Genomic DNA, 16,395 nt, shown 5'->3' with positions numbered 1-16,395 from the left:
ATAGGGGTTGGCAAAGAAATAAATGGGGCAAATGAAACAGGAAGTGGGCTGAAGAAACAGATCAGCTTCAGTCGAAGAGGGGCCCAATTTCACACTGCAATGAAGCACATCAACTCAAACTGACCCCACACACACGCAAACACACGCACACACATAGTGTGTCTTAAATATGTCTTATATCATAAAAGTAACATTTTTGCACTTATTTCAGAAAGTCAAACTCATAGATTCATTAATCACATAGAGCAGGATCTTCTAATTTTTATGATTATGACTTGCATATAAAACACAAATCTCCATGTCCCAGGAATTTAGAATATTCTCAAAAAAGATAATATTGAAAACTCATGGGGTCAAATCCTAATCATCCAACTAACTCAAAACACCTTCAAAGGTTTCCTGAGCCTCTAAATGGTCTCAGTCTGGGTCAATAGGCTGCTTGATCAGGGAGAAGACTGATTTGTCAAATGTCCAGAGGAGTCATTAACACCCGCCACAAGGAGGGTGAGACATAAAAGGGCAATGCTAAAGAAGCTGGTTGTTCACAGAGTGATGTTGTGTATTCATAGACAGTTGAGTCAAGAATTGCAGGGAATTCACAAGAAGGAGGCTGAAGCAACAGTCAGCACCTGCAGACAAATCCTACATATGGACAACAAGTGTCTTGCCTGTATTTAGGAGAAAACAAAACTAAACTCCGTGATCCAACTTTTCTTTTTCAGATGATGGTAAAGTTTACTTTTGCAAATGAAGTTCCAACTGGATAACTGGTGTAAAACAGAAAGAAGTAAACAGTACCACCAAAAGTCTAAATAAAATAATGATTGTCATCAGCAAAGAAATGTGTTCCACCTTTTCTGTCCACTGTTTTCTAAAATGCCCAGTCAACTTAGCCATCTGCTTAGAAATATTAGATCACGTCATGCTTCTTTCTGCTGACAAAGTTTTATGGAGATGTTAATTTAATTTTCAAGCAGGACTTTTTCTCCTGTCCATTCTGCCAATAGTACCAAAAGCTGGCCAACAAACTTGTGTGGCTAAATATCTTGTGCAACTTTGACCTTTGTGGAGAATTTAGAGTCAAGAGGAATATGGCAAACATCAGACCTAACTTTGCAAATAAGTGCCTACATTTAGGAACCTGGACTTCCAGTACAACTCAGCAGTGCCACAGGGTGATCACCTCCATGCCACACTTCTGCTTCATTAAAGAGACTCTGCAAAGTATTGAGTGCAAAGAAATTAACATACATTTCGGAGGCTTGGCATTTTTGTTTAAAATATCCTTTATTTAATGATCTTATGCAATATTTCAGTCTCATGAGAGATTGAGGGTTCATCTTAAAACCATTGTCCTCAAACTTACAGAAAATAGCAGCTTGAATGTGTAATGAATTATGTGATTTTTATTTTCTGAAATGTGTTCAAAACTAAATAACATTTTCATGACATCCAAGTTCAAAATGTAACCCGTAAAGCATGTTTTCCATAAGTGTGTACAAATTTCTCAATAACATTCTAAGTTAAAAAAAAACAGTAAAAAGTTCCAACATGATTAGGCAACGCTTAGTAATGCGAGCCAACAGCGAGAATGACAACGATGTAGAATGCGTCTATTAGCCTGGGAATAAATTAAACCATGTCCCTCTATTTTTTTCAGAGAACCTTTATAGGTCTTGTATTCCTCAGTAAAAGGATACTGTGGGGCCCAAGAGCCTCATTTGCTGCATCGTCTTTGTTGTTTTGAATGTTTCTGTCATACATATTGGCAGTAATGGTCTGTCTTGGCAGACACATGGTGAAGGGAGCTGTCATAACGTTTTGCATGAGATGACCCATGTTACAACTCCGGGACATAGCAGCATACATCCTGATTAGCTAGTCTGTTTTAATGGTAAGGATGGTAATAAAAGTGCAATTTTCAGGTTTGACCCTTTTTGTATGGTTCCACTATATCTCATTAGAGTACCTTTTCTTCCTTGTGAGTACAAAACAAGCTTTCATTCAGTAAATCTATATATTTTAAGTCAAAGACATGTCTTTAGCTAAGCAAAAGGGACAGCAAAGTGGTCATTTTTATATGGTCATATCCTTTGAAGTTGTAAATACAAAGCTGCGGCTTTGTGTGCGTGTCCAAAACAAAGAAACTATACTGCCTGCCTGTTTTTGATGTATAAAATGGTCCCTTTGGAAATTATAGCTTGTATTTCTTTGATGCTATCATGTTCTTTTCTGAGTTTTCAAAAAGAGTAACATATCCGTTTGTTTGCGTGTGTGAACAGATTCATCTTGTTTCGTCAGTCTACTTGATGTCTTTCTCATTAACATGAGGACAAGAGGCTCAACAGATCAGTCACTCACAAATCGATTAAAGACTGAATGGACTGTCCTTGTTCCTTCTTGTTCTCTTTTGTACTTATCTGAGTCAATGGCCTATTGGCAGTTAATGCAATTTTCTTTATATGTTTTTCTGTGCCTGCGTGTGGGTATCTTTTCAAAATGAAAAATAGGGAACAAATGAAAGCGACAGAAAAAGTTAAGATAACTTTGTGAAGACCAAAAACACAGAAATGGTAGTTGTATCTAAAATGTATTTATTTTTTGTCATTCAGTGGGTTTCTAAACTTCCAAAATGCTTTAATCCAATTCACTGACTAACTTTAATGATCATCAAAATATGACACACGTACATATTTAAATGGGTTAATGGAAAGTCACAGATTTAATACCACAGTCAAATAACTGTTACCTTCGCCTGTTAAGAAAATGTATATCAAATACAACCTAAAAGAAATTTGACTTTGCATCACAGACATGTCTGCCACCTTGAAATAGGCCTCTGTCTCTTTAAGAACCTCCTACCCTTTCAGGCACTCTTAAGTTTACCTCATCATTGTTAACAATGCTTTTTTCATGGTGTTTTACAACTGTGCTTAGGAGCATTGTAATGTGTGTGATAAGCTCAGCAGACATACAGTTTCACCATTTGCTAATTGCTGCTGCCGCTAGTCTGATGGAGCTATATGGTGGAGGGACGGAGTAGGGATGCTTTGTGGGGTAGGAGTTCAGCTGTGGACTTTGCACCACCGAATGGCTACCGAAGGAGATTCATGAACTTCTCAGTTATGAATGAAGCAATACTTTGGGTATGTGTTTGATGAGGGAATAACAATATGTCATTATACAAAGCTCAAAACACTGATTGTGCATAATATCCTTTTATAAATTATGGAAGATGATGGGCTGTTTAATTTTGGCTCTTCATTGGGAGACCATGTCCAAACCATTCTAATTCACATCTCACACTAATCACTTTAAATGTGTGCTCATTTATTTCTTTGCAGATCACCAATCGTTACATCTATGACACCGTTTTGCTGCTGGCCAATACCTTCCACAGAAAGTTGGAGGACAGGAAGTGGCACAGCATGGCCAGTCTCAGCTGCATCAGGAAGAACTCCAAGCCTTGGCAAGGAGGCAAGAGCATGCTGGAGACAGTGAAAAAGGTAGGGTTAATGGAAAAAATAAATTACCAATATTATGGCTACAATAGAAATTGACGTGTTTTTTGGGGATGATGTATCAGTAATTCTCCACCTCCTTACGTCTTAGTTTCCTTAATGTATAGCCAAAGCGAAGACCAGGAGTCCAGGAAGAAAAGCTTTTTTTAATTGATTTTTGCCACTGCAACGGCTTTTATGGCTTTTCTAAATAATTTTAAATACCAAAAAATGCAGTTCTTATTTCATGGACCTAATAAATGTATTATTCACATAAAAAATTTAATTCTTTCAATAAATAACATCACTTTATTATTTTCTAGAGCATCACTAAACTTTCAGTCATTTTATATTTTCAGTGATTTTATATTTTTTTAAATAAGAACTTTTGTGTGATTGTGAGATATTTAGGTTGTTAGCATTTTATATCTGTACATAGAAGAAAGTATTAAACTAATTCTAGATTGCATACTACTTACAACCTGGTAATTTTTATTTCTTCTTGTTTCTGTACACTGAGATGGAATGTGGTGACCCAAAATGAGCTTGAGAAAATGTCATGTGCGCCTGAAAAAAGCAAAATTGAGAAATTACAAACAAGATTTGCTCTAATTTTAACTGTCTCCAATATTTTAGTGGTGAAAAAAAACAAATGTTTCAAACTTCAAATAGTGGAACATGTACTTTAATACTGTTGTAACGACATTAAATCTTCAGGGACTGTGGTTCCTTACGACAACATTGCATATAAGGACTGCTACTGCTAAATATTAATTCAAGACTGAATCCAGCTCTTGGAATCATAAATGCGTCTAAAGAAGAATAAAATAAGTTACATTTCATTCAGTCTGTGTTTTGTTCATTATTTGAACTGGAATTTGAAATATGACACAGTAGACCTATTGAGCCATACATTCATTCAAGGACCTCAATTTTTCTTTTCTCAATAAAAAAACTGTATCATTTAACACTTCTTTTGCAGCAGATGATTTTATTTTTGTATTTTAACCTTAAGTTTAAAGTAGTAATTGGCAATTATTTCATCACAGTTAAATTCAATTGGATAGATGCTCTCTGTTTTGATATTAAAATGACTCGAGGGACAGCACTTTGACTGAATGATGAAATGCTAATTCAGAATTAGTGTCAGAAAATAATAAATGTGTTGCAATGACTTTCATATCCATCTTTGTGTTTCACCTTGAGATCAGGCTGGGTTTGGCAAGACTTTCATCAGCAAGTTTTGGCTATTTAACCAAGCCTGATGACTGTCTCAACAGAGATGTGTTAAAAAGCCCCAAGTGGTAATAGAGTTTAGTTCAGCAGTCTGGCATCGGTTCCATTTTGCTGTGTATCAGCAGTGTTTTTTACTCACTGTACATGCCTGGGTGTTTAATCAGTGTTTTGGTATGTGAGGGCATTATGATAATGATAAATACTAATTTGCACTTGCTGATGAGGGGCTCTATTGATGTTGCTTTTTGGTTTCTATTGACAAATTCAGAGTGGGGAACAAATTGAAGCAGGTGAAATTGCTCCTCTTAGCCTAAATTATGTGTTGCATTTGTGCTGTTGGCAGACTGTCATTGCTTTAGATATTGCTGCCTTTCAATCTCAGTAACTCCATCATTTTAGACTTGGGATTCCTGTCAACATTTCTTCACCATTGTGGAAGTACAGGAAGCGTAATTCAACCATTTTATTCACTGTGTTGGGACCAAGGACACGTCTAAAACCTGCAGGGTGGAGGACTAGATTTGAGGATCCCTGGCCTGGAATATCAGAATGTGAACAGGACAATATGTTCTGACAGAAATGCTCACTGCAGATTTTGCATCAAAGATTAAATTGAGCAATCTTGTTTAGAAAAATCAGACAAGTAGGAGACCATGCAGAACAATATCAGAAAGAGAACACGGGGGATGCACAAAAGCTTTGACATCAGTATTGTTCCCTTATTAAAACAGAAGATGGCATCTTTGAGTTTTCTTAGATGCGGAAAGGTTAATCACCTTTTGATGATGTCAGATGATGCCTGGCTGAAATCCACCCAGACGATACATATAGACATGATTCTTTCCTGAACTATAATAAGTCTGAAAAATGACTTGATCCTTTTCTCAGAAACTGAAGCCCGTCTCTGATGGTGTCGGTGTCATAGGTGGTTGTAAAATCTTTTAAAGAACCAGGGTTCTTTAACACTGTGAAATCTTTTATTGTCAGTGTTTCAGAAAAAGTCCAATGTCCAGATGTGTTTGTGTGCAACTGCCGTTAATCAGATTATTCAATATCCTGCAAGTTGCACAGGAGACGATGAGTGCCTACCAAATGCATATTCACACCTCTGCATCCTGCTGTGTTTGAGAGCCCTAAACCTCTTCACTTCCATGTTCTTATCCAAACACATTAAAGAAAATGGATGTGAGTAAATAATCCACTTCATCCACTGTAATGCCTGCCTTCACACCATGTCCCCATCTGCAGAAAGCAGCATAAACAGCTTCTCAATGTACATCTATTGTCACTGGGTAAACCTTTGGCTTCTGAACTAGAGAGGCTTAGTCCCAATGAATAGCAAATGAAGGGGGTTGGCCCAATGCCCGTCAATCACTCTGCAAAATAAAGATAATACCGGTCTGTTTTCTTTAGCCTGTAAAACAACAAACAAAAAAGCAGGCCACATTCAGAACGTTTCTTGAAGGCTTTGTACTTATTATTAAAAGCTGAAATGATTTGTTTAAAAAAATTGTACACAAATGTTGCCTGAAAAACCGGGTCAGCTTACCTCTCTTAGCGTATTAGTATTCATTTAAATTAGTTGCTGTAGCGAATGTAAACAAAAAATGGTTAAATGTCACAGTGAAATTGCCCAGCACAAAACATACGGATGTAAAATGGTAAATATTGTGAAATAATCCAACATCTATGAAAGGACATTTTCCGTTGTGCTTGCAGTTTGGAGTGAGCGGTCTTACCAGTTTCTTGGAGTTCACCGACAATGGCACTAATCCCAACATCTTCTTTGAAATCCTGGGAACAAACTATGGAGAGGACAGGGGCCGAGGAGTCAGCAGGGTAAGTAGTTAAAGCAGATTATATCAAAGTCACATACACAGTAATTTCAGCATTTTATTGTCTCATTTATTTATTTATTTATCTACCATTTTAAGTGCTATAAATAAATGAATCCAAGGCAGAATAAAATCCATCAAGTTCTAAAGAAATTAATTGATTACTTTCCTTATTTCACTGTCTCCCTTGATCCTAGTTGTTTTGGGTTTTGGTTGGGTCAAGTACAATGACTTCAGCTGCAGCAGCTCTCCTTCTGTTAAGAGCAATGGTAATTAGATGCCATTTTAAGTGACATTTTGTAATGGTAATGGTTGCATAATGATTGCATAATGAATTTTAACAAGCCTCATGAAAGACTTTCTTTCTCCTTACAACCACATAAATTGTCATAACAGAGTATTCATTGATTTTTGTCTTTGTGTGTTTTAATTATTTTTGTTTATGCTGGTCTGCAGTATTTATAAGAGATAATAAATGTATAATTAGTGATCAGCACTATAAGCTGTAAAGGATAGCTTTTTAAATTGTAGTTTTTACCCCGATAATAACATGTACAGTGTTGTACAATTAGAGGTCACAACATATAGTATTTGTAGGTGTTTACAGTTAATCTTATTGATTTTATCTGCCTTTCTAAGTAACGCCAGGCCGCATTCTGAGTGATTTCTGTCCTTACATTGTTTATTTGCCTACTTGATGAGGCATTGAACTGGGCGCAAGGGCGCACGCACCAAACCACACCATTTGCTCGGCTTGCGTAAGCTCTTCACAAATGCCACAGTTGACAAAAGTTGGACATAAACACACACTCATACTCTGCTGCTCACATGCAGGTGGACGCCTATGCCAATTTGTTTCTGTACTAAATGCAGCAAAAAAGTTGCAAAGTTGGCAAAAGTAGGCTAACTATTGTGGAACGCAGCCCTCTCTGACTATTGTTGTGGGTAGAAAAGATCGGTTTTACACGTAAGCATGGACTGATTGTCTATCAACCTGCATACCCCTAAAAATAACCCCCACTCCAAGTCAAGGTCACAAGGGGAAACACTGCTTACTCTATCTTCTGTTTTGGAAATAAATACGTTAGGATATTTTAGAGTTTTTCCTCTTATAAAAACTCTCTAAATTCTCTAAGTGAGGGTGTAATATAATTACACCTTCACCTAAGTTGAATTCTTCAATAAAACAACAGAAACAATTATACTGCTGGTTGCAGGGAAATAATTGTCATATATGGGAAAAAAAGACATCTGCTTACACTCGGGACACATTTACATACCACCGACATGCAGGGTGCAAAGAGAGGGAATCAAAAATTGTCTCAACCAGAAGAATCATTTTAGATATCACAGGACTGTGATTATGGATAATGTGGGGAGACACCAACATAACATAGCATGCCATCACAGACAAAATTAATCTCTGAAGCATAGTGTAATTACATTAAAGTAAAATTCCCTAATCAGAGAGCATAATTACTTCTGAGGGAATTAAATCAGTCTTTGCATAGCTTTTGTGCTGCCGTGTCTGTAAATGCTCTTTTGTCCGTCAGTGGGATTCAGTTCAATCCTAGTGATGCCAGAATAGAATTCATTTTAGTGCACGTTTTATGTATTGTAGGGTTTAGGCTTTCAGTCTTGATGTTTTTCTTAACGTTTTTATTTCTAATAATACACTATATGAACTACGTAGGGTTAGAGAAAAGAAGTAAATAACTTCCGTACTGTAGCTTTAATAAGAACCCTCACAAATCAGTGACATATTTATTATGTTAAATTTTTTGTGCACTTTAGTTTCCCTAAAGATAGATTAACATTTGATGTATTTTTTTCTATTTCATGCTGTAGGCTGCATCATCTTTCTGTGTCTCTCTGGTTGCCTTTAATCCATATATTTTCTTGCATTTGTGCTTCTTGAATAAAAACATGCTAAACTGTTGAAAAGGGTCTGGCTGACACTATTAAGGATATGCATGAAGTCTTAATAATGTCATTAACACCATATTCTTCTGAGGATAGTGGTTAACCTGAGCCTTTTTTCTATCTCTCAGTATTGTTTTGTCTTCTCTTTGAGGCCTTTTTTAATTCCTGCTGAGAGTCTCATTAATGACTAGCATGCAGACAAGCTTTTATTTTCCCCTATCTCACCTTAATTAAGACACTGAGTAACTCAAACCCTTCCCTTTTATTTTTTCTGGACGTTTTTTTAACTCAGTCTTTTCTTGCCATTTGGAGAATTGTCCTTTCTTTCAAAGTGTCCAGCCGATTAAGTGACATTTATTCTCAACCATACTTCAGGAACGCTGTCCAGTATAATGATGATGCCAAAAAAACTGAGATAAGTCATAAATAATATTCCTGCATGGGGTTTCATGCTTCTTTCTGGTTCATTAGCTTCAGTGGTAAAGGAGATGTGGTTCTCTGTATACACCTGGAATCATTGCAGAGTGTTACAGATCTTACAGAGTGGAGATAAGCTTGTCATGTCTAATTGAATTGTCTACTTTCTATAACATATTAAAGGACTTTCAAGAAAGAAAAAAAAACAGCAATATGTACTTCATAGCTTGTGCAATAAAAGCGCTGAGGATACATGAAGAGATAAACAGAATGCATTAGTTAAGCGGGGAAAACTAAAATGTAACAAGCAGAGGAGCATGGAATATGGCCATAGATGGCAGTCTGTTCCAGAGAAAGAGGTGGAAGCTATGGGCCAAAACGAGTCGCAGTCTGTACTCTCTTGAGGTGTTTTCACACTTGATAGTCAGGTAGACTCGTTTTGATTGGTTTCAAGGATTGCAACATTTGTTACATTTTCACACATCACAGTGTCAAATGAACCAAACCCTAGAAAAACCAGAAAAGCACAGTTCGCTTTTTTGATCCGGATCAGAGTTCAATTGTTCATTCACACCTCCTCAAACAAACCAGGATATTACATTCCAAATACAATACATTTACTTTTTGTGTACCAATTATATATTTGGCCAATTGAACACCAACTGTCCTTGCTGCCAATGTGTAATGGAAAGGATGTACATCACTACCTGTAAAGTGTGAACTACATTAACAGCTAAACTCAAACTAAACGTTTAGTGAAACACTCAAGCCCTTTGCCATTTACAAGTACTTGCTTAGGGGATTTGTTAAGGACCAGATATAAAAGAAAAAAAAAATCAGAATACACAAAGTTGTTCACCTCACATCCACAAACTTATTTATTTTTATTTTTATTTTTGTGATTTTATGTAATAAGCCAGTATACATTAATGCATATTTTCCTAATTAGAACAGTGTGAGGGCCAAGACTCAAACAAGGACAAAAGGTGTTCAAAAAGTAGAAAAGTTTATATTTAATACTATTTAACTATTTAAAAATAGTTAACAAAGCATAAAGATTCAATGCAAGAATAAATCAAAAGATAAATAATGGATTTGTGCCCAAATTAACTGAGATCAACTGAGCACTAACAAGACTGACCTGCAAACAAAGATCAAAAGGCTGCTTAAGCAGAGGTGGATTAACCTAAAACTTCCACAAATACAAAATTAACTAAAGCATCTTATGAAACAAATAAAGTAAAACTAACGTTAACTTAGCACAAACAATAAAAGTGAACATTTAAGAGACAAAACTAACAAATTAAAATCAACTTGAAGCTACAAAGTCTTTCAGAAAGCAAATGGTTTGTTCCAGGTTTCCTCCTCCAGCTGGTTTGGCTGCACCTCAAACAAAAGAACAAGTGTAAGTAAACCATTCAGACAGACATTAACTAAAATGTGCACCCATTAGAAAATATGTTTAAATTAAATAACTAACTTAAGCATACTATAAGCTGTAACTACTATAAAGAAAAAATAAATACTAACACGATGTGGTGGTGGTAGGAGCATCCAGCACAAACGGGAACATATTCTCGGCAATGTCACACATATTCTCTAATCATCATGGATGCAGCTGTAAAGCCCAGCTGTAACATCTAAGATCATGAGAACATAATGCTCTTCTTAATGAAGTCATATTACACAAGGAAAAACACTACTGAACCAAATGAAATATTGTAAAAAATATATATATATATATATATAGCAAGACAGTGTAATTTACATGATATGGAACGACTTTAGTCTCATAAGAAAAAAATATTTTGGAGGTATTTAAAAAGATTACATTAAAGGCAGAAAAATGAGATAGAATAATTAACTTGGTAGTTTACAGTAATTAAATAATACGGTGATTTGAGGTAAATCTATAAGGTAACATGCCCAAAGCTAAAAAAAAAAAAAAAAAAAGATGGAGGAAAAAAATATCTCCAAGGAGAAAATATATTATTTCTCTTTTATCCATCATATTAGGTAGATTAGTATGAAAATTTATTCACTAAGTCTTTACTACTTCAGGCAACATTGGGGGAATGAAAAAGAAGTTGTAGTGGGATAAAAGGGAGTGAAAGCAGTAAATGATGGGGATAAAGAACTCGATTGATTTAAGTAAACAGCATTTGTATGAATTTGTCCTGTTTCATAATCTTTCCTTCACTACTTCTCGCCATGCTATAAATTTAGCCATTGCTGATTTTCAGAAATTAAGATAAGATGGTGATATTTTTAAAATGTGCTTTTAGAGTTAATTGAAAATACAGTGTCAAACATGCTGTATTTTAAACCTCTATCAGGTAGTGACAGTGGTAGGAATCTGTTCTGTGGGTTATCGGTTTGAATACCCATTGTGTCCTTATGCATGGCAGCCTTGCTCCTGTCAGACAACCACAAAGTAGTCATGTCTACAATATGGTATCGGCCATTTTAAACTTTGAATAATTACTGGAGAGCTTAGTCATCCTTTTTGGACTTTGGCATGTTTTTATTTTTTATTTTTTACAAGTGAAAAAGAATTTTTTTTGTTTTTTTTGGGAAGGGGTTTGTTTTTTCTGTAACTAAATTTTGCTAAGTCGTAAAAATAACATCAATGGACTGTCCTATTCTTCACTTTTTAATTTAAACAATAGGAGAAAGACAGGTGCTGCTTGCTTTGCACTTTGAAATGTGCTTCCAGGGAATTTTAAATTAATGCAAAGAGTAAGACATTTTGTTTAATCAGGAGTTAGCTGAGCCACTGGGATATCAGCGGTTAAGCCCGGTGAAACGGCGCTCTATCTGATCAGTCTTGTTCTCACACAAGACACCGGCTTTGAATGTTGTCAAAAAATCTATACAAAAGCCAGGTCGTGCTGTGTAGCATGATTGAATAAATGAATTGTGTTTTTTTTTTTCTTTTGTAACAGAACAATTTTCTCATGTTACAACATAAACCGAAGAATGACACAGATATTGATGTTCTCATTAAACCCTTTGTCAAATGACAGTGAAGGAATTTTCCCCAAAATTTAAAGACATTTTAAAGATATATTTTTTTATCCCTTTTTTTTCCTATAAATGATCCCCACGGTAAACAATGGACACAAAATAAAAAAAAAAAAAAAAAAAAAAAAATATATATATATATATATATATATATATATATATATATATATATATATAAAGTTAACTGTTGTGAACTCATAAATACTTGAAGCATTCTTGACTCAGACTTTATTAATACTGACGACAGCAATTTATATTCAGATTGACCAAAGAAGACTTGACATTGGATGCTAATTGAAGGTGACCAATTGCCTCCGGTGGACTTGAATTGGCTCAAGTATGAAAGCATAGGTGAATATATGTTTTAAATGTGGGGGGAAATGTTTAAAAACAACGTCAAAAAGAACCAGAAAGATGAGAGGTAATGAGAGCAGTGAAAGCAAATGAATGAAGCAAGTAAGAATATGGAGAGGAATGGGAGATGGAGTTTTTTTTTCACAGTAAATCCATGGGGAAATTCATTTCATTTTGGCAAAAAAAAACAAAAACATCCGTTGTGTAAACATTTTAGTTAACATCCAACAGTCACCCGGCAGCCAGTTCCTTTATGTTTGTTCAGAAAAGTCAGGAGAAGCTTTATTCCCCAGGTGCTCCACAGTCAGTGCTGTCTAATGACAAATCAGGGTTTCTGATGTGGCATAATCGAGTTCACTAATTTTAAAGTACTTTGTCCACATGTACATATCCATACAGCTAAAATCAGATATTCATATAGATCGTTCAAGAAAACATTTTTTTCTATCTGATATTAAATCAGACCAAACCTTTCCTGCTTGTTGCATATTTTGGACGACCAAAATTATTTGTTTGCTTAATCCCAGAATAATAGATTTAAAAAAAATCATTCTTACAATTTCCTTCAAATTCAGAAGTGTACATACATTTTCTTAGTAATCAGTATCATTTTTCTTTTAAGCAGTAAAACTTCTGTCAAATGTTTTACGCATGTTTTTACAAGGTTCCGCATCAGCTGGAGTGACGTCTCAGATTTAAAAGCTATTCCTTTTTTAAACAAATGCTAACAGTGATCCCTGTGGTGATGGCCATCAGCTGTGTTATCCACTTACACTCTGTGCATGATGCAGCCAAAACAGGCTCTGATTTGAAAGGCAAGCACTTATTTTATGTTAAATGTTTTTATTTTTACTCATTTTCTAGAGATCAGTTATTACCTTAACATTACATTTTTTTTTTGTAAATTTTGATGTTATGATTCATAAAAGAAATAAAAGGGTGAGAATTTTTTTATAGGCATTGTGGTAATTTAAGTGCATGTAAACTTCTCACTTTAAAGAGAGTAAAAAATATTTCCTGAAGGAATTTTCCCCTAATTGTTAGCAAACAGAAATCATTTTGATAAGCAACCCCATTAAACTTTTAAGTCCTAAATTGTTAGTTGGTCCTTAAATATTGCTTAAAATGTTCTGATGCAGTTAGCACAGTCGGTTCAACACCCTTTATCCCGATGTGTACACTGTATAGGAGGAGGAGGTGTTCTTCATAGAAGTAACTGGATTTAATGTCCCACAAAATTCACTTCATTTGCTTACATTGAGTCCCAGCATACATGGGAAAATAGGAAACGGTGCGTCGGCAGCTTTCCAACCCATTCTTTACGTTTCCACCACAAGCACAATAACAATGCTATTTAAGCACCAACTCTTAGCTGGGCCAAAAGACAGAACTGCTTTTGTCAGGTGCTGCGGAGACAGGATGATGGGGACCCACAACCAGTTAAAATGTTGTGTGCTGTATTTGAAACTTGTGAGATACTTTGATTTTTTTTAACTCTGGAAGTTATAACAAAAAAACGTGTATAAACATGCTGTATATATTTTTGCTTTAGTCAATATCAAAAGACTCAATGAGCATGAGCACAAAGAAGAACTGATAAATGTAGAGCCAGAGGAGGGAGAGAAAATGGTGTCACTCTTTGACCACTCTCCTAAATTTCAGATGTGTCAATTGACTTACGAATGAAATAAGTGATTAATGGATGGCAGCATTATGTATACAAGGAAGGTTAAAAGGGAACACTAATTGCCTGTGACCTGGTAGCAATCTCTACTAAGCTGGCAGCAGAGAGTGACTGAGAGATTAGTAGCAAAAGAGGCAGCCCAGAGCTACCTGACACCAAGGTTGTGTCCTTGTGTTAAACAAACCGTAGCTTTATCAGCAGAACTAACTGGCCAAGAGACAGAAAAAGGGGCGGTCCTCACTCAGCCAAAACTGAGAGGTGGGAGAGGTACATAATGGATTCACAAGATTGACCATAAATTACCAGACATAGGAGGAAAAAAGCTTTTAATCATATAATATACAGGTAAGTGCTGTAAGTCAGAGAAAGAGCAATATACCAGCATGTTACTGGTATATTAAAGAAAAAGAAAACAAGTCATGCTTGGTGGTTATTTTAGTTTCTTTTGAGGACAACTGTGAAACTTTTTTGCATAGTTCAAACTTCAGACAACTACTGTGAAGTGGCTGTTTGGAAGTTTAGGCCTACAAAATGCCACTTCGTTTCAGAAAAGTGCAATAAGAAACACTAATGACAATAGGCCTTTGCTGTGCGGGCATATTGTTTTTAAAATATAAAATAACCTTGTGAAATGGCATAGAAAAGGACTAATGGATGTGCTTTTAGAAAAAAGAGGTTCTGAGTAAGTGGTTAAATATATTTTTTTAATGTCCTTTGTATTCGCACTTCAGTTTGACTCATTTCCACTTTTCAATTTCTCTGTGCTAAACTTAAGCATATAACTAAGTTTACCAGATATTGCTTATATATATATATATATATATATATATATATATATATATATATATATATATATATATATATATATATATATATATATATATATATAAATAAGCAATATCTGGTAAACTTATATATATATATATATATATAAATAAGCAATATCTGGTAAACTTATATATATATATATATATATATATATATATATATATATATATATATATATATATATATATATATATATATATGTCTCTTCACTTTTCTCCGGAGGCTAACAATTAGCCTCTTCACTCGTCCACTAAATAATCAGTAAATATTGGCCATAAACTTATTAAAAACATCAGCCAATTATCCCCCTTATAATTACAAAGGCCTCATTCACATCATGATTTTTTTTTTTCATCACATACGCTTTATTCTTGCCATAATGAGATTTTCCCCAGGTGGTAGTTAACACTCACAGACCAAATGTACAAACAGACTCTCAGGTGTTTCTTTTGGTGTTAGATGAGGGCATTGTTACCTTATAGGAGTGATTTTAGAAGGAAAAACTAATACATGTATGTTTCATCTTACAATACAGCTTTTGATCCTGGCCTTGGCCTTTGTCTTTTGTCTGTATAGCATGCTGCAACAAAAGTGCACTGCTGAAGAAACCGTCACAAAAATTCAGATCTGATTGTGTCAGTTTTTACAAGTTCACAAGGCACCATTGGAACAATTAAGCAAATTGTATTAATTTCAAAATTCAAAAAAACTAATTGCAATAATTTGCTCATGTATACATGAGCAAATTATTGCAAATTAAAACGGACATAGAAGTAATTGTAAGATGTTCTTACACATTGTGTAGCGCTATAATAATAAATTAATAATATTTTCACTTCTGATTCTTGGATTGTAGTAGGAGGGAAGAATAAATAGGAATAAAAATTAGTATATTAGCTGAAGCACACTTGTATTGTGAATTAGGACTTTGAACCAAACAACTATGTATATATGTGTGTGTGTGTGTGTGTGTGTGTGTGTGTATATATATATATATATATATATATATATATATATATATATATATATATATACTGTATATATATATATATACTGTATATATATATATATATATATATATATATATAAAGGTTTTGGATTAGAAGGCTGTGGCATAAAGCAGACTTTTTATGTCTGAATCCCCTCCGGTGTGGTTGATTTCAAACATAAATTTTCTAAATTATTTATTACGTTAATAAATAAAATCAGCATTTGAAAATTGTACACCGGATTTGATCTTAGTATTTTAATGATCTGACACATGGAAGAGAGACAAAAAATTAATAATTAGAACATTTTCACACCTCTGTAAATAAATCCTGCAAATAATCTGTTAACGGGGCATAACTAATTTCTATGGTATGTTATGTTTGTGTTTGCATGTTGTAAAGACATAACAGTAAGTTTGAAGTAGTTTGTGAAATTGCCTCTTTTTCTACATTTTCTTCTGTCTTATGTCAGATCTTCCATCTTTGTTTCGTTTCCTCTCCACCTTTAATTTCTGTTTCTGCTGTTTGCAGTTGGAATAAAACAAACAACAAAAACAATGCTGCAGTATATTGAGATGGCAAATTGTAGAATTGCCTCATTAAAA

The 16,395-nt window shown here is 34.7% G+C and overlaps 1 protein-coding gene across 1 annotated transcript in view; it reads left to right on the top strand.

Moving 5' to 3' along the window:
• The window catches only part of grid2 (glutamate receptor, ionotropic, delta 2), a 128,599-nt gene that overhangs the window by 56,149 nt on the left and 56,055 nt on the right, over window positions 1-16,395 (top strand). Inside the window, exons 4-5 of the mRNA XM_088008452.1 lie at window positions 3,345-3,506; window positions 6,456-6,575. Coding sequence (XP_087864578.1) covers window positions 3,345-3,506; window positions 6,456-6,575 — 282 coding nt within the window. The remainder of the gene's footprint in view (window positions 1-3,344; window positions 3,507-6,455; window positions 6,576-16,395) is intronic.

This window comes from Poecilia mexicana, unplaced genomic scaffold, assembly GCF_051168715.1.
Source record: "Poecilia mexicana isolate PSO_F unplaced genomic scaffold, ASM5116871v1 scaffold_9, whole genome shotgun sequence".
Lineage (NCBI taxonomy): Eukaryota > Metazoa > Chordata > Actinopteri > Cyprinodontiformes > Poeciliidae > Poecilia > Poecilia mexicana.
Note: the sequence above shows the minus strand (reverse complement) of the source record. Positions and strands in the feature narration are given on the sequence as shown.